This window comes from Artemia sp. Qi Xiang Cuo, chromosome 20, assembly GCF_049724085.1.
Source record: "Artemia sp. Qi Xiang Cuo chromosome 20, ASM4972408v1, whole genome shotgun sequence".
In the NCBI taxonomy this organism is placed as follows: domain Eukaryota; kingdom Metazoa; phylum Arthropoda; class Branchiopoda; order Anostraca; family Artemiidae; genus Artemia; species Artemia sp. Qi Xiang Cuo.
Window position 1 is genome coordinate 29,026,933 of NC_142813.1, and position 25,323 is coordinate 29,052,255.

A 25,323-nucleotide genomic window follows, 5' to 3' on the forward strand; every position below is an offset into this window, starting at 1 on the left:
TTTTTGTGTTCATGTGTAAGTTTGTGTGTGTGTGTGTGTGTGTGTGTAAGTTTTTGTGTGTGTGTAAGTTTTGGCGTGTGTGTGTGTGAGATTTCGTGTGTGTTTGTGTGTAAGTTTTTTTTGTGTGTGTTTGTGTAAGTTTTTATGTTCATGTAAGTTTTTTTTTGCATGTAAGTTTTCTCGAGAATGTGTAATTTTTTGTGTGTGTGTGTTTGTGTGTGTGTTTAAGTTTTTGTGTGTGTAAGTTTTGGCTTGTGTGTTTAAGTTTTCGTGTGTGTGTGAGTATGTTTTGTGTGTGTGTTTGTTTGTGTTTGTATGTTTTTTTGATTGTGTGTGTTTGTTTTTTTTTGTGTTCTTGTTTTATTTTTTTTGTGCGTGTGTGTGTGTGTGTATGTTTGTTTGTGTTTGTGAGTTTTGGTGTGTGTGTTTGAGTTTTCGTGTTTGTTTGTTTGTGTTTTTTGTTTGTGTGTGTGTGTGTGTGTAAGTTTTTTGTGTGCATGTTAGTTTTTGTGTGCTTGTTAGTTTTAATGTGCATGTGTAAGTTTGTGTGTGTGTGTGTGTGTGTAATTTTCCGTGTGTGTGTAAGTTTTATAGTTTTTGTGTAAATTATGGTGTGTGTGTGTAAGTTTTGATGTGTGTGTGTTTGAGATTTTTTGATTTTTTGTGTATTATTTTGTGAGTTTGTGTAATTTTTATTGTGTGTGTAAGTTTGTGTGTCGTCTAATGTGAATTTCAACCATTAAGGCTGGTGGACTAAGACCCCAAGTTTGAGCTAGTGAATTTCCACCATTCAGGATGGTGGACTAAGGCAATAATTCGGAGTTAGTGAATTTCCACCATACAGGCTGATCGACTGAAACCCCAATATTGAGATAGTGGATGTCCATCATTCAGGCTGGTGGACTAAGACCCCAAGTCTGAACTAGAGAATTTCCACCGTACAGGCTGGTGGACTGGGACCCCAATACTGAGCTGGTGGACTAAGACCCTAATTTTCCAACTCTTGCATTTCATAACAGAAATTCAAAATGAACAATTCTGAAATAGAAAACTAGTCATCCCAAACTATTGGTTTCAGACAATAAACACCTATGATGGACTAAGAATCCTAGCTCTAAAAAGTTCAAATAGCAAACTACACATTCCAAATCGTAATTTTCTGAAAACATACACCAATGAGAGGCTATGAAACCTAGCTAATAAAAGCCGGAAATAGCAAATTAACCATCTCAAATCATAAGTTTCAGACAGCACTCACCTATGAACGGCTAAGAAATCCAGCTCGGAAAAGTAAAAAAATAGCAACCCGCACATCCCAAATCATAGGTTTCATACAACACACACCTATGAAAGACTAAGAAATCTAGCTTAGAATTGCCCGAAATAGTAATTTACATATCCCAAATCCTAGGTTTCAGACAACACACACCTAAGAACGGCTAAGAAACCTAGCTCAGAAAAGTCAAAAATAGCAAACTAGTCATCCCAAACTATAGGTTTCAGACAACAAACACCTATGAAAGGCTAAGAAATTCAGCTCAGAAAAGTCAAATGTAGCAATCCACCCATCCCAAATCATAGGTTTCAGACAACACACAACTAGGAAAGACTAAGAAATCCCACTCAGAAAAGCCCGAAATAGTAATTTATATATCCAACATCAAAGGTTTCAGACATCATTCACCTATGAAAGACTAAGAAACCTTAGCTCAGAAAGGCCTGAAATATCGAAACTACTCATTCCAAACTAGAGGTTTCAGACAACAAACGTCTATGACGGACTAAGAATCATAGCTCTGAAAAGTTCAAATAGCAAACTACACATCCCAAATCATACGTTTCAGACAACACACACCTATGAACGGCTAAGAAATCTAGCTCAGAAAACGCAAAAAATAGCAAACTATACATCCCAATCATATGTTTCAGTCAACACACACCTATGAAAGGCTAATAAATCCAGCTCAGAAAAGTCAAAAATAGCAAACTACGTATCCCAAATCATAGGTTTCAGTCAACACACATCAACGAAAGACTAAGAAACCTAGCTCAGAAAAGTCAAAAATAGCAAACTAATCACCCCAAACTATAGGTTTCAGACAACATTCACATAATAAATAATATAAAACCTTAGCTCAGACAAGACTGAAATAGAAAACTAAAACTAACAAATCATAATTTTCTAACAACACATAACTATGAAAGGCTAAGAAACATAGCTCAGAAAAGTCGAAAATAGCAAACTACACATCCCAAATCATAGGTTTCAGACATCACACACCTATGAAAGACTAAGAAATCCAACTCAGAAAAGCCTTAAATAGTAATTTACATATCCCAAATCATAAGTTTCAGATAGCATTCACCTACGTAATACTAAGAAACCTTAGCTCAGAAAAGTCTGAAATAGCCAACTACTCATCCCAAACTCGAAGTTTCAGACAACAAACACCTATGAGTGACTAAGAATCCTAGCTATGAAAAGTCCAAAAAGCAAACTATACCTCCCAAATCATAATTTTCTGAAAGGACACACCTATGAAAGGCTAAGAAATCTAGCTCAGAAAAGTCAAAAATAGCAAATTAACCATCCCAAATCATAGGTTTCAGTCAACACACACCTACGAATGGCTAAGAAATCCTGCTCAGAAAAGCCTGAAATAGCAACCCACACATCCCAAATCATATTGTTCTGACAACACATACCTATGAAAGGCTAAGAAACCTAGCTCAGAAAAGTCAAAAATATCAAACTACACATCCCAAATCATAGGTTTCAGACACTACACACCTATGAAAGACTAAGAAATCTAACTCAGAAAAGCCCGAAATAGTAATTTACATATCCCAAATCATAAGTTTCAGACAGCATTTACCTATGAAATACTAAGAAACCATAGCTCAGAAAAGTCTGAAATAGCCAACTACTCAACCCAAACTCGAAGTTTCAGACAACAAACACCTATGAGTGACTAAGAATCCTAGCTCTGAAAAGTCCAAAAAGCAAACTATACTTCCCAAATCATAATTTTCTGAAAGGGCAAACATATGATAGGCTAAGAAATCTAGCTCAGAAAAGTCAAAAATAGCAAATTAACCATCCCAAATCATAGGTTTCAGTCAACACACACCTACGAATGGCTCAGAAATCCAGCTCAGACAAGTAAAAAAAATAGCAAGCCACACAACACAAAAAATAGGTTTCAGACAACACACACCTACGAAAGACTAAGAAATCCGGTTATGAAAAGTCGGAAATAGCAAATTACATATCCCAAATCATAGGTTTCAGACAACACTCACCTATGAACGGCTAAGAAACCTATCTCAGAAAAGTCAAAAATAGCAAACTAGTCCTCCCAAACTATAGGTTTCAGTCAACAAACACCTATGAAAGGCTAAGAAATCCAGCTCAGAAAAGTCAAAAGTAGCAATCCACCCATCCCAAATCATAGGTTTCATACAACACACACCTATGAAAGACTAAGAAATCCAGCTAAGAAAAGTCGAAAATAGCAAACTAAATATCACCAATCATAGTTTTCATACTACACTAAACTAGGAACGTCTAGGTAACCTAGCTCAGAAAAGTCAAAAATAGCAAACTATTCATCCCAGAGTATTGGTTTCAGTCAACATTCCCCTACGAAATACTAGAAAACCTTAGCTCAGAAAAGTCTAAAATAGCAAACTATATACCCCGAATCATAATTTTCTGACAACGCATATCTATTAAAGGCTAGGAAATCCAGCTCAGAAAAGTCGAAAATAGCAAACTACAAATCCCAAATCACCGGTTTCAGACATCACACACCTATGAAAGACTAAGAAATCCAACTCAGAAAAGACAAAAAAGCAAACTACATATCCCAAATCATAAGTTTCACTCAACACACACCAACGAAAGGCTAAGAAACCTAGCTCATAAAAGCCTGAAATAGGAAACTACTCATCCCAAAGTATTGGTTTCAGTCAACACACACCTACGAATGGCTAAGAAATCCTGCTCAGAAAAGCCTGAAGTAGCAAACTACGCATCCCAAATCATAGGTTTCAGACAACTCACATCAACGAAAGACGGGTGCTCGGGGAGAGCCTTTGTGGGTCGGGGGGTCCCTTGTGGGTGGGTGGTCCTTGGGGAGCTGGGGGGGGCGTTCGGGGACGGGGGGATGGGCTTTGGGGTCCGGGGATGGCATTTGGGGGTCTGGGTGGGCCTTTGGGAGCCTGGGGGACATTTGGGGACCGGTGGAGGGCCTTTGGGGCGCCGGTGGCCCTTTGGGAGCTTGGGGGGCCTTTGAGCGTCCGGGGGGGGGCAGTTGGGGGCCTGGGGGACATTTGGGGACCGGTGGAGGGCCTTTGGGAGCTTGGGGGGCCTTTGAGGACCGGGGGTTCCTTCGGGGTTGGGGTAGGAGGATTGGAACCCTTTGGGGTTGGGTTAGAGGACCTCACAACACTGTTCAAATGAAACTTGTGTATTATAACGACCACAGAGTTTCACCACTAAATTCTCTTCTAAAATCTTTCCTAAAATCATCTTTTAAAATGTCTCTAACCGTTTCGCCGAAATAGTTCCATAACCTGTCTAAAACAGTTTCGCCCAAATAATCCCTAAACGTAAATTCAGCGTGTTCCTTTGTTATTGGCATCTCTGTGCTAACGCATTTCAAATTAATATGAAACCTTTTCGCGCGCCAAAACAATTCATCGCTAAGACGCTTCTTGCCTAATTGTTTCCATGGCCTTTGGTTATTAATATCCTTTGGAGTTAGACCAAAAGAGTTGTTTCCGCGGCAAAGACATTAATGACTTGGATCTATTCCTGGAGAATCGTTTCTAGGCGAAAATTTTTAAAGTCTGACAGATGATGTCATTGATTGATTGATCTGTCAAGAACGGGGAATTAATTTGTTGTTTTTAAGGGGAATTATTGATTCACGATAGGTGAATTGAGGTCGACAGCACAGGTGGTCCAAGGTCGATGTTGTTGTTGTTGTAAGTACACGCTCTCAGCGAATGTCAAGGTCGTTGTTGTTGTTGTGAAATTTAGGTCATTGACCCCATTAACCACGTGTTCTCCCTAATGACTCTATGCCCTTATTTGGAGCCCCGTCAGTATTAAAAATGCTGACAGAACCACGTGGTTCTGTCACGAGCTCATGACCCCTCTCTACTAATATTACCTTACATCCTCCCACCCCATTCGGGGGCGACCTGATTTTCGTTTAGGCTAGGACGGTTTCCCGACAAGGGCGATCTTGGGTAATCTAGTATCCTACATCCGCAGTACGTGTCCTAACCATCTGAATCATCCTCTCATTATAGCCCTTAAAGGCGGGATTGGCCCACATTGGTCGTATAGCTTCGTGTTTGAGATATGGTTAGTCAGTCGGATAGCGAAAACAATCCGTAGTCAATTTCTCTTGAAAACATCGAGTAAATCGTCCTCTATATTTTGGAGTATCCACGCTTCAGTGCAAAACCTGACCACTGTCATCACTGTAGCTTCCAATATTCTAATCTTGACACTGACTTATTTTACTATTCTTCCAAAGTTTTTTCAACTGTAAAAAAAAAGAAAATCCTGGGCCTTGGTCCTTCTAACTTTAACATCTTCACTGCACCCACCCTCCTTGATTTGCATATTCAATTTAAGTTTTACTCGTTTAAAGATTTATTTATTCATCTATATTAGTACCTATTGTGTTTTTTTATATGATTGTTTATTTAATTTCTGTTCTGGGTTTCGTTTATTCTTTAATAGTAATTTTTCGTCGTTTTAATTTTTTATTAAATTCTGTTTGTTTTTTATTTGCAAAGTTTCCGGTTTTCAACAACCCCGATATCAAAATCAAATTATTAACATCAAGGTTTCATCAAAGCATCAAAACTAGTATCAAAGCAACAATATCAAAGTAACAAAGTAACAAAGTAAACAAGTATGCAAGTAAAAATAAACAACTTGCATAGCTTACAGCCATTGCCCTGTAAATCAAAGTTGCCCCATAAATCCGTAAATCTAGGTATCAAAGTAAACAAAGTATCAAAATAACAATAATTGACTCGCATAACTTACTGCCCTTGCCCTTGGGCTGGGGGGTTCAGCCCTGGAAGAATATTTATTTGGCCTTTGGGCTATTTTGAACAAAATGGATACGTCAAACGGGGATGAGTTGGGGGGGGGGCTGGTTGTCCTTAGATAATTTTTGACTCTTCAAAAAGATACTAGAACTTTCAATTTCCAATCAATTGAGCCCCCTCCAAAGCTAATAAGACCAACCTTTCCATAAAAACCCTATATGTTAACAATGAGCAACTTGCATAGATTACAGCCCTTGTCCCACTGGCTGGAGGGGGGATTTGTCAATCTTTGAGTTAAAGTTATTTAAATTTTGGACTATTTTGAACAAAAAAGCCATTTCAAAGTTCTGACAGGATACATTTGGAGAAAAGAGGGCGTGAGGGACTAGTTGCTCTCCCATCACATTTGATTCTTGAAAAATGTACTTGAACTTCTGATTTCCAACCTAGTAAGCCCACTCTGTAGTTTATACGACCACCCCTTCCATTAAAACCTCGTATGTTAACAATGGGTAATCAGCAAAACTTATAGCACTTGCCCCGAGGTCTGGGAGGGGATCTATCAAACCCGGAACCATAGGTATTTGACATTTAGTATATGGTATTAGGTGTTCATTTAGTATAGGTATTTGACTAGCTTAAACAAAATGGTTATCTCAAAATTTTGATCGGAAGTATTTGGGGGAAAAGGGCCGTGAGGGAGGATGGCTGGTTGCCCTCCGACCATTCTTAACTCTTAAAAAGGAAACTAGAACTTTCAATTTAAAATTGAATGAGCCTTCTTCGAAGTCTATGCGACGATCCCTTCCATAAAAACCTTGCATGTCAACTTCTGTTCCTTTTTGTTACCAAAGTTTATTATTGGTTTATAAAATGAACATTTCCAAAGTTTTTCACGTCTCAGACTTAAGCAACACTATATCTGAGTGATTCGGTTGCCTGATTCCCTGGGGCTTGTTCTTTACGATATCCAGGAGAGAAAGCTAAGAAAAATCCGAAGGCTTTTTCCTGTGTTTTAGTATCACAGGAACGGCTAAAGGTATTAAATTGGAACTTTAAGGCCATGTTGAACTAAATCGAAAGACAATATGTGCAGCAAGGTTGTCGTAAGGCTGTATCTACTATACATCAAGAACGCTTAAGGGTGTTAAGTTGAAACTCTTAGAAAATGAAGAAGAGGATGTTGAACTAAATCAACTGACACTACGTGCATCCAGGTTGTCATTAGGGCGTATCTGTAGTATCTCAGGAAATTAATAAGAACTGTAATATAGTTAAATAGCAGATCAAATAGTTCAAGTAGCATAAAAATATGTTTTCATATAATTTTATTCCAAAGAAGGTAGCCACCAGATAATAACAATAATAAGCGTTCCAAAAATTTGAGGACCCTTAAGAATCACACCGAGGTAAAATACGGAAATCAATTAACTTTTTAAAACCCTACAATTCAACAAAAAAGAGAAAATGCATGAAAAATCCCAACACAAAGATGACCAAAATCTCCTTATAGGGGAAGGATACATTAGGAGAAAATAACTTATTAAAGCCCCTTTGGTGGGAATAAGCAAGGATTTGGGACGCATTTGTAGCATCTTCAGAAGACGCAGTAGAAGTAGCGTTGTGTCTTCAACGTCAGTGGAGCAGAAGAAAATCCTCTTCAGATTTGGCTGATAATCATAAAGGTGAGAAAGGCTTCAGAAGAAACTTCAAAGAATAGAGAACCAGTTTTTTCGTCTATTGGCAGCATGAAAAGAAGTCAAATCTACGGGGCTAGACATTTTGGAATTCATCGGAATACATTAGAATTCAATTTCTGTCAAACTATTTTTTAAAAAGCCCTTATTTTAATGACCTTTTGGTGAAGATCAAGTATTTTTGTTATTAAACATTACCGTGCATCGCCTTCTAGCAGACTGGCGTGACGAACCTAGGAAAATGCCACCAGGAATTAACCACCACTCTTGATTCTTGGAATTCCTTTTTTTATATTTACTGCCAACGTATATCCGCATAGTTCCAAAATTATTCCCTAGAAAGGATTCATGTTTGTAGCCTGAACAATTTAGCTGCAAATTCAAAGAAAAGAAATGCAGAAAAATTAGGCCTACAATTGATTTTAAATATATAGAGATTGTTATGTTGGTCCAGAATCATGTTCGGTTACATGTTCAGTAATGTTACGTGTGTGTGTGTGTTAGTATTTCATTTAATTTTTTCGTCTCCATTTATGATTAGACCCACCAATCTTTCTTTCATTCCTTTCAGTATGTTCTTACTTATTCGTTATGTTTATCAGTGCACCATCAAAGGTAATGCTTTTGGTGGAATGCTGATTTCTTTTTTCGTTACAGTTGCTTGTAATAAATTACGTTACTACCAAAACTAATAACAGGCTATTTTAGTTCATGTTAAAAAATAAAAAGTAGGTATCAAGATCAGCTAAATGTTTACTAGCTAGAAATGACCAATTTTTTCTAATAGATCCGGTATTTTGTAATTAGTTTAGATGAAGATTAAGTAGCATTCCCTAGTAAATTTTACCGTAACAGCGCGAAAAATCATATAAAAATAGTAATTTTTAGAAAAAAGCAACTGAACGTCAATTCAGTTTTATCTTATTTTTCATTTTTAGCTCATACATCGAACTCTCTTCGCTTAACCAATTAACTCGCACGTCAGGCATAGCATTTCTAAAATTAGAAAAAAGACAAATTGGCTTACGAAGATAAAAAAGTAGACCTTCATCTTTCGTCACACCAGATATAGTTGGAACTTTGTTAAAATTTCCACTTGCAAAAAGTTCACGGGGGTGCTGCGGCAAAAATGGCTGACTTCTGAAATTCCCGTCTACAACGGGAGCGGCACGGATTGGAAAGAAGGAATGTCGCTAGAAAAGATAACAGTTAGTTTTCCCCTAGATACAGGAAATCTATTCATCGTTTTTCTTTGCATGCGTAATAGCTAAAAAACCAGGGGTGTCGGAATTAAAGTAAAAAAAATTGACAAATTAAACTTTTAGGGCATCCCTTCTAGACGATAAGTGGCTAAAATTAAAGTTTCCAGTGTTAGTTTTATGCAATTGGAAACACTTGAACGACAAATTTCTTGGGACAATTGCTACAGCTTGGTGGTAAAAAGTAAGAACCATAAACCAAAGTGAATTTGGTTCATTGTTGATCTTAAAGGGTATAAGTTATTTTCCCGCACTAGAGACGCTATTATAATTTCAGCAGCCGAGTTTATAAAATAGGATTTAATTCTTGGCAGTACTGAGAAAAGCTGAAATTCAATAAGAGAAAACGTCGAAAATGAATTTAATTCAGCTATTGTGTTGTATGATTGCTTTGGGAATATCCGAAGTGGACTTGATTAGCTTTAATAAGACCTAGCTTTCCAAATGTTCTTCAACTTGGTTATCTAAAGCAAGAATAAGTTTATCTTTATACACAAATTATGCACCGAATTTTGCCAGTATTGGTCACGGAACCAGAAGCCCCATCTGAATACCCTATATCTTTCCCAAACCCTTATAGAAACACTCACTCTTTTGGAAGATGCCCAGTGAAGAGATAAAAGAAAAATGCTTTATGACTTCCCTTTACATTAAGGTCTCAAAATGAAAACAGCTTTAATTACGGAATCTCAACTAATGTATTTTTAAGTTAATTGTCTTTTCTAGAGTCGGCTGTTTGCTATGAAGAAAAAAACAAGCATTGTAAAGCAACGTTTCTTCAATAAAAATCGATATTTATCTTCATAGAAAGGTGTAAATCTTCAAGTTATGTCTTTTTGGCATAGAAGTGTTATTTAATATCTAAACAAGATAACTGATTTTTTTCTCTAGATGCTGGAAGTTCTTTTTTTAAGCTTCATCTTTGCACGTGTTTTCATTGATAAAATTCCATTCGATACCTTTTTGCTGTTGTGGCATGCCGAGGTCTTTTTTCACTTCTTTTTTTTACAGCCTAAGCATATTTCCTAATAATTATTTCGACCTATTTTTCAGTGCCATTTGTATGACTTAAATCTAAAAAACCCTCATTTTTCAAATGAAAGTAAAGAGACAAATTGAAAAGAACACAAATTATTATCGCTTTGAGGAGAACTACCCCCTCTTCAAAACCGACGCTCATTCTGCATGAGTTCTATAGTTCTTTACAGAAATGATTTTTAAATAAATAAAACTTTCCGAAAAATGAGTTTTTTAAAGAAATGTAATGAGATATTAAACAGTTTTTGGTAAGAAACTGTAGGTAAGGAGCGAAGTGGCTCAATAGTAACCGAAACTATAAAAAACGGAATTTTGATACCAATAGATATATAAAAAAAAATTGGTTCCAAATATATAAATTTCATTAAGTTTAGTGTTACCCATCAAAGGCTACGAGCCCATAAAATTTTGCCTATTTTCGAAAAAGGGGGATATAACCCTTAAAATTCAAAGAATTTTAATGAAAATCACACCATCAGATTCAGCACATCAGAAAACCTTACTGTTGAGGTTGCAACCTCCTATAGGCTATCCAAAAACGTGGAATTTTCAATTTTTGCCAGAAGAAAGATCACGGATGCGTTGTTATTTATTTTTTTTATTTTTCCCCAAGGGTTATTGTTTCGACCCAGTGGTCCTAGAATATTTGGGGAGGGCTCATTCGAATGGCCAAAACGGAGGGCTCATTTGAACGCCCTTTTTAAGTGACTGAAAAGATTGGATGGCAACTAGGCTCCCTCCCCCTTTTTATCCAAAATATTCCAATGAAAATTTTGAGATAGCTATATTGTTCATCATAGTTGAAAGGCCCTGTAACTATGCCTTTGGATGTAACATGACCCCCACAGCCAGAGGGGAAAGGTCCTTAAGTTATAAAATTTGCCCATTGCTTACGCATAGTATTTGTAATTTTGAAGTATGCTTACACTCTCGGGTGGGGGAGGGCAAATTTTCTGCTGGGGGGGTCTAAAGGAAAATTTTCCATGGAGAGGGAAGTTTCCAGGGGATGATATTTTCAGAGGAAATTTTACAGTGGAGAAATTTGCCATCATTCCTATACAAAATTCTTCTTATATGTCTTGCTTTCTCTTTTCCGTTTCAATGTTACGCTTGGAGATGTTAAGGGTAATTGTCCGGGATAAATTTTCCCCGGGATAGAATTGTCTAAAGGATATTCCCATGGGGAGGGGGATTTCTCCGTAGAGGTACAGCCAGATTTCCTGGTATTATTTAAAAAATGATCAGAAATCAAATAAAAAAACGGCTTTTTCAACTGAAAGTAAGGAGCATCATAATAACTTAAAACGAACAGAAATTATTACATATATTAATGGTGTCACCCCTCCTCAACACCTCGCTCTTTATGCTAAAGTTTGTATTTTGTCCATATTCTCTAAGAACGACTCCTGAAACACAAGGGTCGTTTAATTAGTTTAATTAGAATAATAAGAAGCTTTTTGAAAGTACTAAAAAACTTTAGCAAAAGGAGCGAGGTATTGAGAAGGGGCCAACCCCCTTCATAAACGTAATAATTTCTGTTTGTTTAGAGTTTTAACGTTGTTTCTTACTTTCAGTTGAAAAAACTTGTTTTTTTTTATTTAATATTAAAATTAAGACTAGCACTAATTAAGTCCTTTAACAATTCAAAACAAACAGAAATTACAATCAAAGAATAAATGAAATCCAAAATGAACACAAATAAAATAAATCAACATATCAAACATAAAATAAAAAATTAACTAAAAATAGAAAGAATTAAATTAATTCCTTATGAATGAAAAAATATTAAAACGATTAAAATTAAATTGATTGTCAACATCAAACTTAAAACGAACAAAAATTACTGCGAACAAGAGTTTGACTAGTGTCCCTTCCCTCTTCCTTAACCGTAAGCGTTCTAAAGTAAGTCCCCCTAATCGTAGTGTCCCTAATATCCTTAGCCGTTTCTAAGATTTTGTAGATAAGCACTTTTGATATTCTGGAAGCACACGGAGTCTTTTGATTTGGTTCAGTATCCCCCTCAATACACCCTGAAGTTTCACTTTAATACCCTTACATTTTTTGGATACACCCAAAATCAAGCATTCCCTCGTTCCCAATGATAATTCCTCTATGTAAACAATGGACAAATTGCATAGCTTACAGCCCCCCCCTCCCCGACGAGGGTTCTGGGGGACTTGACATCCCCAGAGGCTTATTTATCTGACCTTTAGACTATTTTAAACAAGATGGCTGTTTCAAACTTTGTATCGAATGTTTTTAGGGGCAAAGAAGCTAAAAAGGAGATGAGAGGGGTAGGGGGCTGGTACACATAGCTTCTTTTCATTTAGTTCAATATTCTCCTCAACATTCCCCGGGATTTCACTTTGATACCATAAGCCTTTCGAAAGCACCAGGATCAAACATTCCCCTCTTTCCTAATGATTCTTCCTGCATACAAAATATGGGCAGATTGCATAATTTACTCTCCTTGCCCCAAGGGCGGTGGGAGGCAAAGCACCCCTGGAGGTATAATTGTTAGACCTTTAGAATATTTCGAAAAAATTACTTTTTAAGACTTTGATCTGTGTTGAGTGAGTGGTGTTATCTGAGAAGGGGAAATGTGTGGGAGGGGGGTCGTCCTCTGATCACCTTTCAACATGCCCTGAAGATTTCACCTTAATACCCTAAGCCTTTTTGGACACCCGAGATCAAACAAACAACCTTTTCCCAATGACAAACCTTATACGTAAACAAGAAACAACTTGCAAAACTTACAGACCTTACCCCAGGGGTTTTGGGGGTTATGTCATCCCGAGAGGCATAATTATTTGACCTTTAAATTATTTTGAACAAGATAGCCATGCCAAAATTTTGATCGTATGTCTTTGGGAGGAAGAGGGAAGCTCAAAGGAGGTGAGAGGGGGCTGGTTGCCTTCCAACCACACTCCAACATCACCCTCGACATACCCTAACAGTTTCAACTTAATAATCTCAGCCGTTCCTATGATATTACAGATACGCCTTTTTGATAAAAAAAAAGGATACCCATAGCGTATTTTAATTTCGTTAAACACATTTCTCAACATTCCTTGAAGTTTCATCTTAATTCTCTTGACATTTTCAGACACAGCTAGGATCAAACGTTCACCTTTTCCCAAAGATAAATCCTGCATGTATACAATTGCCATATCTCGTAATTACAATCATTGTCCCGGGGGCTGTGTTGGGTATGGCCAACTCAGAGGCATAGTTATTTACCTTTTGATTATTTTAAATAAAATTACTTTTTCAAAATTTCCGTTAGTGTTGAAGAGAGGAGCATCTAAAAAGGGCAAGGGGGCTTGCAGCCCTTTAATTTGTCTTCAACATTCCTCTCGACATACCCTGAAAGTTTCAACTTAATACCCTCAGCCGTTCTTTGGATATTGCTGATATGTCCTTTTGAAAACCAGCTTGCAAAGTCTATTTTTATTTTATTTTTTTGTTCAACATTCCTCTCAACATACCCTGAAACTTTCACCTCAATACCCTAATCCTTTTTAGACCCAGAATCAAACATGTCCCCCTTTACTAATAAAACACCTAGTGTGTAAGCAACGGGCAAATTGCATAACATATAATCCTTGTGTTGGGGGATGTGGGGGACTATGTTAACCTCGGAGTCAGAGTTATTTAGACTAATTTTGGACTAATTGGATCTTTGGACTAATTTGAATAAAATGGCTATCTTAGAATTTTGATCGGATGCCTTTAGGGAGGGGGCAGTTAAAAAGGAATGGGAGGGACACTTGTTGGCCTGTGGTCACTTTTGGCTCTTAGAAAGGGCACCAGGATGGAATTTTTAATTTTCAATCGAGTGAGCCCCCTCCAAAGTTCATACGACCACCACTTCCACATAAAATTGACTCTAGGGAAAAACGTAATTAATTTTTTAAGGCGCATCCCTGGGTGCGGTCTAGAACTGGAAAAAAATTATATATAAAAGAATATATTTCTAATGAAAGGAAAGGGTGATACTAAAAGTTAAAATGAATAGAAATTATGCCATATGAGGGTGGCTATCCCCCTCCTCAACCCCAACTAATCACGCTAAAGTTTGAAGTTTTGTCTCCAATGCTTTACGACGAGTGCTCAAACACAAAGTTCATTGGAATATGATAAAAATAATTTTTGCAATGCCTATTTATACGCCTATTTTTTATTTTTACAATAATTTGATCAATCTTATTGATGCACATTTGCTTCAAACAATACAATTCCCAAATCGAGTGGTTTAAAAGGCAATAGGTAAATAACACACTTGTAATTACCCCTTGGCTACATTGTTGCACTCATAAGTGGTAAGAGACAACGGTCAGAGTTCACAACCATAAAGCTTCAACTTATTCTAGGTTATTTATTAATTACGTTTTTCCCTAGAGTCCATTTTATGTGAGTCAAAAGATCCTCCCCAGTAGTAACCCTGAAAGTTTTAATTTAATAGCCTCAGTCGTTCTTGGGATATTGCTGAGATGTCTAACCAGCATACACACGGTGCCTTTTGATTTAGTTTTAAAGCATTATTCAGTTTTAAAGCATAATTGGCAAATTGCATGACTTTGGGGAGAATAAGTCTCAAAATTTTGATTGGAAGTGTTTGGGAAATTATGGGCTAAAGAAGAGGGATGCTTATAGGGATGAGAATATAGGATTTATGAATTTTTAGATTATAGATTTTAGATTTGGTCATTTTTTTAATGACTGTTTGGAATTTATTTTAAACTAGAGGAATTTATTTTATATCTTGAGGGGGATACGATTCACCTGGATTGTAAAATATTTGATTTTGGGGAATTTTTTTGAGGATTATTGTAGCTACCTAACAACGCAAGGCCCAGCGAGAGTAGTGTGTTGAAATGTGATGTATTAAAAAAAATAATGGTGTTATATTTTTAATTTTTTCTTTTATTTATATAAATATAGTAAAAAGTGTTTTAAAGTGTTATAAGAAAAGTGAATGTATTTTAAATTATAAAAACGTATATGCATTTTAAATTTGTATTTTAATGTTACATGTTATAGGCCTAATGAATGAGAGAAGCCCCTTGTCGCCGTGGGTAGTTAGAATGAGAATTTTGAAATTGTTGTATGGTAAATTAATGGATGGAGAATCGTATGAATGAAAAAAAAGTTTTTAGGAAAAAGGTAGATAAAATGTACTAGGAGAGAAAAATTTATGTACGTAAGGAATTATAAAAGTGGAAAGCTATGGAACGTCGAGTAAGAGGTAAGATAGATAGGTAGTAAAGTGAAGGAATAATAGAGAAATAGGGACCAATTAGATTACAAATAAGCAAGAACTTTTAGATAAAAGAAGAAAAATTAAACAGGATTTATTTTTTTTTTCTTTCAGGAGTATGAAAAGGAAACAATAACCAGTTTGATTCTATCCATTACGTGAAGTATCACCAACCTATTATTAAGAGATCGAAAAAGAAAAGGAAACGCAGAAAGGAGGACCAAATACCGCTGGATAAAAGAAAGAAAAGAAGAAGAACTTAAAATATGCATTGGAAAATGATTTTGTATTTTTCAATATTGTAGTCTATTTTTGATAAAAAAAAAGAAAAGAAAAAAGAAGAGGGATGCTTGCCCTCCAATTAATTTTGACTATTAAAAAGGGCCCTAGAGCTTCCAATCGAATTAGCAAATTTCCAATCGATTTAGCTGTTTTAATAGTTTCAATAATGTTACTAACTATGATAGAGCAGCACTGTCTATGATATTGCTTATATGCTCTTTTGAAAACCTGCATGCATATAGTCTTTTCGTTTAATTGAAACCTCCCCTCAATATTGTAAAAAAGTTTCACCTTAATGCCCATAGATCCATTAGTTACAAAAACCATAGAAGTAGTATTAAAAGTGTACATATAGTGGCTTCTGGCTAGTTCAAAGTCCGCCACAACTTACCCTGAAAGGCCTAACTTAATAATGTAAGCCGTTCTTAAGATATTACTTTGTCACCCTTTTGACAATATATATGATCATAGTTCGTTTCGACTTAGTTAATTAGTTCAACATCCGCTTAAATATTCCTTGAAAGCTTCACCTTAATACTCTTAGCCTGTGTTGTAGCAAACTCTTGTAGCAGCAGCACTAGCATTAGTAGCGCTGTGCAGATAGCACCTCTTGTTTTCTTCAACATCCCCTTCAAAATAGGATAAAAGTTTCAACTTGATACCATCAACCATTTCTGAAACATTGCTGATAGGTCCTCGTGACAACCTCCGTGGATAATGTGCGTTTTGATTTAGCTCAGTACAGTTTCAATATTGTCCAAAATTTTGGGCTTAATGTCCTTAGCTTCAGTAGCAGTAGTAGTAGTACCAGTAGCAATGATAGTAGCAGTGGTAGCAATACCAGTAGTAATAGTAGTTCCAGTAGTAGCAATAGTAGCAGTGGTAGTAATAGCAGTAGCAATTATAGTAGCAGTAAGAGTAGCAGTAGTATGAGAAGAAGCAGTAACATTATGATGCAAATATTGTCTTTTGGTTAGTTCAACATCCCCCACAACAAGCGTTGTAAGTTTTACTTCAAACTAAAAACTGTTCCTCAAGATATTGCTGATATGCCCTTTGACAAACTTGCACACGGACAGCATGTTGTGATTCAGTTCATTTGCCCCCTCCCCCCTAAGGATTCCTTGAACATGTACCTCCATACCCTTAGGCATAGTTGTAATAGTCAAAATTGTCGTATTATTTCTACCGGTACTAGTAGTATTGTTATTAGTAGTAGTACTAGTAGTAGCATTAAAATTAATAGCACTAGTACTAGTAGCAGCAGTAGTATTAACATATTGCCTCTTGGTTTGTAGAACATCCCCCTCATCAAGTCCCGGAAGCTTCAACTAAGAACAATTAGCCAGTGCAATGACATTGTCGATATGTCTTTTTGACAACATGTGCATTCATATACATCTTGAAATTCTATCTTAACGATCTTAGCCTTACAAGTAGTTGCAATAGAAGTAGTAGTTGGAGTAATAGTAGTAGTAAAACTAGTAAATGTAGCAGTGGTAGTAGTATTAGCAGTAGCGTGCACAAATTGCCTTTTGGTCAATTGATCTTCCCCTTTGAGCATTCTTTGAAAATTCCAACTTAATGCATATACGTAGCAATTATTAAAATACACTCTTTTGACAATCTGAATGTACATATTGTCTTTTGATATATTTAAAATTTGCCCTCAATATTCTCTCAAATTTTACTTTCATAGACTTAGCCTTAATAGTACCAATATCACAGTAGTTGTCGCACATGTTGCCTTTTGGTCAGTTCAGCAACTCTCTCTCTCGATGCCCAGGAAGTTTCTCAGCCGTTACCAAAAATATTGCTGATGTGCCCTTTTGACGCCCTTTTCATATTAATACTCTAAGCCTTACAAGTTGTTGCAATTGAAGTAGTGGTTAGAGTAATTTAATAGCAGTGGTAGTAGTAGTAGTAGTAGTGTTAGTAAAAGTAGCAATGGTAGTAGTGTTAGTAGTGGCATGTACATAATACCTTTTTTTATCAATTGATCCCTTTAAGCATTCTGTGGAAGCTCCAACTTAAATACCCAAATCCATTCTGGAGATACGCTCTTTTGACAACCAGCATGCAAATAGTGTGTTTTGATTTACTTCAAATTCCCCCTCAATATTCCGTCAAATTTTCACCTTCATACCTTAATTGTACTGGTATATTTCTCGAAAGTTCCAAATTAATATACTCAGTCATTCCTGAGTTAGACCCTTTTGACGACCCATAAACATACAGCGTGGTTAGACTTAAATCAACACTACTCTCAATATTTCCTGAAAGGCTCACCTAAATGCCCTCCGTATTTGGGAAAGTAAAAGCATGACTTTCATACCTTTGTCAATAACATATACTATATATAAACAATGAACGAATTGCTAGAGCCCTTGCCCTGGGGGCTCTGGGGCCAGGGTTGACATCCCTAAGGGCATAATTACTGGACCTTTCAACAATACAGAAGAAAATAGATGTCTCAAATTTTTGATTGGGTGTTTGTTTTGGGAAATGATGGGCGTGAGGGGGGAGGGGCTGGCTGTCCTTGATGACTCTTAAAAAAGGCACTATAACTTCCAATTCCCAACCAAATAATCCCCAGCTGAAGTTTATACAACCACCCATTCCATAAAAAACTTTATATGCCCCTAGGACATAACCCACAACCCTTGCCCCAGAGCTCTTGGGGGGTGTGTCAACCCTGGAGGCATTGTTCTATGTTCTTTGGTGTATTTGAACAAAATGGCTATATCACAATTTCAATTAGATGTGTTTTCAATCAGATGCATTTTATTTCCAAATTGAGTCTTTTATAAATTTCATACGACCACCCCTTCCATAAAAACCTTATATGCCCCTCGTTCACGAGTTCCACCCCTTGTCCCCTAGGTTCTGGGGGTTTGTTTCAACCCTGAAGGCGTGTTATATGATCTGTACACTATTTTAAACAAAATGGCTACCTTAAAATTTCTATCGGATGCATTTGGGACGTGAAGGGACAGGACGCGAAGGGAAGGCCTTGCTGCCCTCCGATCATTTTTGACTCTTAAAAAGGGTATAGGACTTCTGATTTCTGATTGAATGAGTCCTATCCGAAGTTTAGACGACCATCCTTCCATAAAAACCTTATATGTTAATAATGGGCAACTAGTATAGCTTATAGCCCTTGTCCTGAGGGCCGTGGAGGGGGGAGGGTGTAATCCCCAAATACATAATTATTAGACCTTTCACATATAGTGAATCAAACGGCTATCTCAAAATGTTGATTGGATGTGTTTGGGGAAATGACTGGTGTGGGGGAACTGGTTGCCCTCCGATCACTTTCGACTATTAAAAAGGGCACCAGAAGTTTCAATTTTCAATCGAATGACCCCCTTTAGAAGTTTCTAAGACAACTCTTACTATACGAAGTGCCCTGGTCTAAAAGAAAAAAAAAACACTCAGGCAGCGCTATTGCACTGCCTATGATTTTGCAGGGCTTTGATGTAATTTAAGACTAAAAAGGAATATTTAAGGATAAGATAACCTTAAGAATGAGGCTCAATGAATGTAGCCTGGCAGATAGTCTACATGAAAAGGGGAAATGTGTGTCAAAGGTTATGCAGGGTAGAAGTTATCATTAGCACTCATACATAAGCTTTTCCATAATTATTTTATTTCATCATGTGATAATAAATAACTTAGAGCAAGTAAAATAGCCCGAAGAAAAAGTAACTCTGTCCCCCAAGTTTCTAGTGCGATGGTTTTATATTTTATTTTATAGCCTCAGACGAATCAACGTCTATATTTACTCAAGCAAATGACTTTAAACTAATACGGAAACCAAAATTGAAATCATATGTGCCTCAAACACAAACTGATGGGGCGGATGTGACACAGAAATTGGAGCCAGTCCATTAAATTCTATGTCGGGTTCAGATATCAGGTGGCATTCTCCTAACGAGCTACAGAACTAAAAATCCGAAGCAACAGTCGATTAGCGATGGCACGTGGCCTTCTTAGCAGGTATGACGCGTTTGGGACGTATTTGGCGCTTGATTCTTGCCAATGTTAGAACTGTTCCTTTTCAATCTGGCGGATTAAAACAACAATACAATGAGCGGAGGTAAAATTTAGAAGTGGATCAAAATAGCAAGACTTTATAACAAAAGCTAAATTCATTTGACTTACAAGAATTAAGAGGGATCAAAATACTTTATTGAAAAGTGCATCTTAGGAAAGAAGTGAGTCACATAAGCAGCTAGGCGTGTCCTTTTATTATCCCTTTTTACGAAATGGAAAAGTTTTTTGGCAGCTATTTTTGAGATTTTCTCTTCCAAAACAGGGTTATTTCAGGGCTTCTGGGTACAAATACATTTCTTAATGAATAAATTTTAAAAACACTTAAAAAAGGTTCTCAAAGAAAAGTAAAGAACCATATTAAAACTTAATATGAACAAGAATAAAATCATATACTGTTTTAAGCTTCCAATGAACAGAAATTACTATTGATGAATAGGTGAAACCCAAAAGGAGCATATACTTAAATATAATCTTGTCAAACATTATATTTTTGTGTGCAAAAGATTAAAAAAAACATGTTGCTCAAAATCAAAACAGTTTTCAGCCAAGCACAAGTGACACTCTGGCATTAAGGGGCCAGCAATTCTACTCCTGTATGTGGTAGTTTCTGTTCGTTTTAATTTTCATTAGATTACCCATGTTCAATTTCTGTCCGTTTTAGGATACAAGGGAAAAAAAATAATAATATTACGATTATTTCAAGATAAACGTGTCAGTCATTTTTCGGACCAAATACTTTTAAGGAGATAAAAAGGTTCCGCCATTCTTATCACTTACTCAAAACATAATATTTAAGCTCCCCTTGCCTTTGACAGTCCCGTTTGGAGAGAAGACTAATATTTGTTTCTTTTTATCCTTATGCATAGGTGTCACTCATAGTCTTGGAACTTGCTGATACTAGTTTTGAGTCGACCTGAAAAAGTTCTTTAGTCCTTTTTTGGGCTTCATTTATGGGACAGGCTGTGCAACAGCATTTTGTTTTTACTTTAGGTTCATCTTTGCCCAAGAATTTACTAAATTGATTAGGGACAAATAAATTTTTGCCCATCTCTGGACCACCTAACCCTCCCTCTCAATTTTTTTTGTACTTTTATCATAGAAAACTATCCCTGGAGCTTTCAAACCAATTCCACGCCCAAAGTGAAACAACCATCCCCTTTCCCATTATGAAACCAATGTGTAAACAGTTGGCAATTTGTATTGCTTATAGCCTTTGCCTATGGGGCTGTGTGAGTCATGCTATCCTTGGAGGCATATTTATTGGACATTTTGACTGTTTTGAACAAACTGACTATCTCAAAATTATGATCGGGTCTCTAACGGATTTATGGGGTACTGAATAGCGAAAAAGGGCATGGGAAGGAGGCAGGCGCCCTATATTCACTTTCAACAATTAACAAGGCTATTAGGAATAAACTTTGTTCCTAATTTTTGCTTTTGAGTTTAACTCAATTTAGCCTTAAAAGAGAAAATTAGAAAGAGAGCAACCTACCACTATCGCTGTATTCGGATTTGAGGATTTCCGCTCTTTGGGTGAGTTTCGATATATTTCCACTGAAACATTGGATAATGATTTTTACACTTTATTTTTTTTGCTTATTCAAATAGATGAATTTTTAGAAATTTTAAGATTGAAGATGCTGATTTATTGAACTTTTTAGGGAAGGTTTTTAAAGCGAATTCAATGTTTAAAAGTTGAAACACTGACGATAATTTGTTTTAAAAAGATTATGATTAGCTTTAACACTCCAGATGTAACGGCAAATGTGGTTTTGCTATAGGAGAAGTTATTCGAGTTTGCTATTCAGAAGCTCGAGTCATGATCGATATTAATCGATTGACTGAGGTAGTCTTCCCCGTTGCAGAGGAAGTAATGTCACACGGTGGAGCATTCGTTCTTGAAAAGCAATGTAGTTCACATAAAATAAATGGTCAATATGGACATTTATTTTATGTTTGATTTAACTAAGTGGGAGTAGAAAGGCATATTTACATACTGGACGAGATTTCATGTCCTTGGTAAAAACTTGGGTCGAGATTTAATGTCCTTTGTAAAAGTGCTATTTCTAGACCAATCAGAGGCCTAGAATCCCTGTACGTACAAAACCACACCTTTTTCTAGACCTGTTTCATGGTCATATTGCTTGTTGGTTATGAGTTTTATGTTGTTATGTTAGGTTATGTTGCTGGTTATGTTGTTTCTTGGTTATGTTATGTTTGTTGGTTATGACTGTTATGTTAATGTTGTTTCATGGTTTTGTTGATGGTTATGCTGTTTGTTGGTTTTGTTGTTTGATGGTTATGTTTTGTTGATGGTTATGTGGTTTAATGTTCTGTTATGTTGATGGTTATATTATGTTATGTTATGTTGCTGGTTATGATGTTTCTTGGTTCTGTTATGTTTGTTGGTTATGTTATGTTTCATAGATGTTTCTATGCCTACTGAATACAGACGGGAGTTTACAACGTTGTCAGATAAGAGCGAGTCTAACGGGACAGGATCACGTCTTTTCTAGGCCAATAGAAATTACATTTAGGGGATTATTTGGGTGAAACAAATTAATCGACATTTTGGTGATTATTTGGGTGATACAGGTTGAGACATTTTAGTGGATGATTTGGGGTGAAACTCAGTGGTCGTTATAATACGCAAGTTCCATTTGAACAGTATTGTAAAGTCCCCTACCCCAACCCCCCCAACTTTTGGTCCCCCCCCATTTTTCATAATAATTTTTTTGCGCACTTGAAACACAGAAGGGCCCCCCTCCCCCAAATTTTGGCCCCCCACATTTTTTAATACTTTTTTTTGCGCGCTTGAGACACAGAAGGGCCCCCCATCCATCCAACTTTTTGCCATCCCCCATATTTTTACACTTTTTTTGCGCGTTTGAGACACAGAAGGGCCCCCTCCCCTCAACTCCCTCCCCCCATTTTTGATACTTTTTTTGTGCGCTTGAGACACGGAAGGGCCCCCCCTCTCCCCAACTTTTTGCCCCCCCCCCCCATTTTTTAATACTTTTTTTGCGCGCTTGAGAAACGGAGAACCTAGCAAGGGAAGCAAGAAATAACAGACTTTCACAGAAGTGAAATCATGAGCCAGCATAAGTAAAAATATCAAATCATAAGTTTCAAACAACACCACACAACATGAGAAGAAACCTAGCAAGGGAAGCAAGAAACAACAGACTTTCACACAAGCAAAGTCATGAATCAGCATAAGTAAAAATACCATTTCATAAGTTTCCAACAACACAAGTGATTGGAGAGCAACTAACCCCCTCTCTCGTCCATCATTTCCCCAAACACATCCAATCAAAATTTTGAGATAGCAATTTTGCTGATTGTAGTTGAAAGTTCTGGAAATTAGGCTTTGGAGGATGACAACCCCCCCCCCCCAGTCCTCAGGGCAAGGGTTGTAAGTTACGCCAGTAGGAGGGGTCAGGAGGCGCGAGATATACAAGATCATTGACCCCCAATAAGGTAGAATACAGGGGGGACAGGATGACAGCCAATCAGAGGCCTAAAATCCCGAGATATACAAGATCATAGCCAATCAGAGGCATAGAATCCCGAGATATACAAGACCATATCCTCTTTCTAGGCCAATCAGGGACTCAGAAATACTGACGGGAGTGACATAATATGTTCACTGAATACGAGCATGACAATGTTAAGAGCCCCCTCCCCCTCTATTTTTTGGACCCCCTCCCCATTTTTTTACACTATTTTTTGAATTTTTTTTCACCTTTTTTATTTTTTTTAACATGGTATTTTTTTTCAACTTTTTTTACATGTCTTAGAATGAAAAAATACACAATATGGGATTATGTGAGACGATTATGGATTTGAACATCAAAGACAGCAACCATCAATGACTCTAACCATCAAGGACCTCAACCTCTAAGGTTCCCTGCCCCAACCCCCAAGGACTCCCCCCTCCACCCAATTTTTTTGCCCCCCTCCATTTTTTGACACTTTTTTTGAAGTTTTTTTTTACTTTTTTATATTATTTTTTTTAACATGGTATTTTTTCAGCTTTTTTACATATCATAGAATGAACAAGTACACAATATGGGATTATGTGAGGTGATTATGGATTTGAACATCAAGGACAGCAACCATCAATGACTCTAACCATCAAGGACCTCAACCTCCAAGGTCCCCTACCCCAACCCCCAAGGGTCCCCCTACCCCCAACTTTTTTGCCCCCTCCCATTTTTTAAATACTTATTTTGTGCGCTTGAGACACAAAAGGACCCCCCCCCCCAATTTTTTGGGGCCCATCTCCCCATTTTTATACTTTTTGAAGTTTTTTTTTACATGAAAATTTTATTTCAACTTTTTTTACATGCCTTAGAATCAACAAGTACACAATATGGGATTATGTGAGACGATTATGGATTTGAACATCAAGGACAGCAACCATCAAAGACCCTAGCCATCATGAACCTCAACCTCCGAGGTCCCCTACCTCAACCCCCAAGGGCCCTCCCTCCCTCCAACTTTTTTGGGCTCCTACATGCCAGTACTGTAACATGTGTAGAAGTAATGTAATACTAGACAGTGAAATTGCCAGAAATAAAAAGGGCATTGGCAAAAAATATAACTAAGGAATATAAAGATGAATCGATGAAAAACAAAGTGCATGAAAACGTTAATAACATCATTGATCATACAGTCAATGAACAAAATAATACCAAAGACGAAACGCATATTGAGCCTGTCGATGACACACCAGTAAAAATTGGGTATGACTCAAAATGGAATAATGATTATTCTACTGATTGCGAACTAAGTGTGCAATCACCCGGCCAGATACACAGGCAAAGAGAGTGAGAGAGACAAAAACACAAAAACAAATATATAGATTCAGACATACCAACAAACAAAGACATGCGTTGAGATAAGCAAACACACGCCTAAACACATAGACAAAGGAACTGAGAGTAGAAAGGCCCCTACTGATCCGGGACGAACCACGTGGTTTATGGTTTTCTCACTGAAAATAAAAAAATTGAATTTTTATCACTTGAAAAAACAGGAATTTTCTCACATTTATGAATGTTTATTTTACGTTTATGTGTGTTGGACAATTTATTTGATGTTTTTCACGGATGTCAACAGTAATTTATTTTTGTTTTATGGTTTTTGTCAGTGAGAATGAAAAAACAGAATTTTTCTCACTTGAAAAAACAGGAATTTTCTCTTATTTATGGTTGTTTCTTGGACTGTTATGTGTGTTGGTCAATTTATTTGATGTTTTTCTCGGATGTCAACAGTAATTCATGTCTATTTTATGGTTTTTGTCAGTGAGAATTTGAAAAACAGGATTTTCTCACTTTGATGGATGTTTTCTGGATTATTGAGTCTAACAACTGGGGTACCGGAGTGACAGAACACCATATATGGGCATAGCCTCCCTAGGGAGAACACCTGTGCTGTCAGTCCCAATTTAGTCTAATGCTGACAGTTTCCGAGAACTTGATTGCGTAATCGATTGGGAATTTGGAACACCTGTGCTGTCGACCTCAACTCCCCTTTCGTGAATCAATAATTCCCCTTAGAAACAACAAATTAATTCCCCTTTCTTGACAGATTAATCAACCAATGACATCATCTGTCAGACATTAAAACTTTGCCTAGAAACAATTCT

The 25,323-nt window shown here is 36.9% G+C and overlaps 1 protein-coding gene across 1 annotated transcript in view; it reads right to left on the reverse strand.

Moving 5' to 3' along the window:
- Positions 1 to 25,323, reverse strand: part of LOC148940065 (juvenile hormone esterase-like) — a 272,646-nt gene that overhangs the window by 90,638 nt on the left and 156,685 nt on the right. Inside the window, exon 6 of the mRNA XM_089106326.1 lies at positions 8,803 to 8,968. Within this exon, the coding sequence (XP_088962452.1) occupies positions 8,803 to 8,968 (166 nt within the window). The remainder of the gene's footprint in view (positions 1 to 8,802; positions 8,969 to 25,323) is intronic.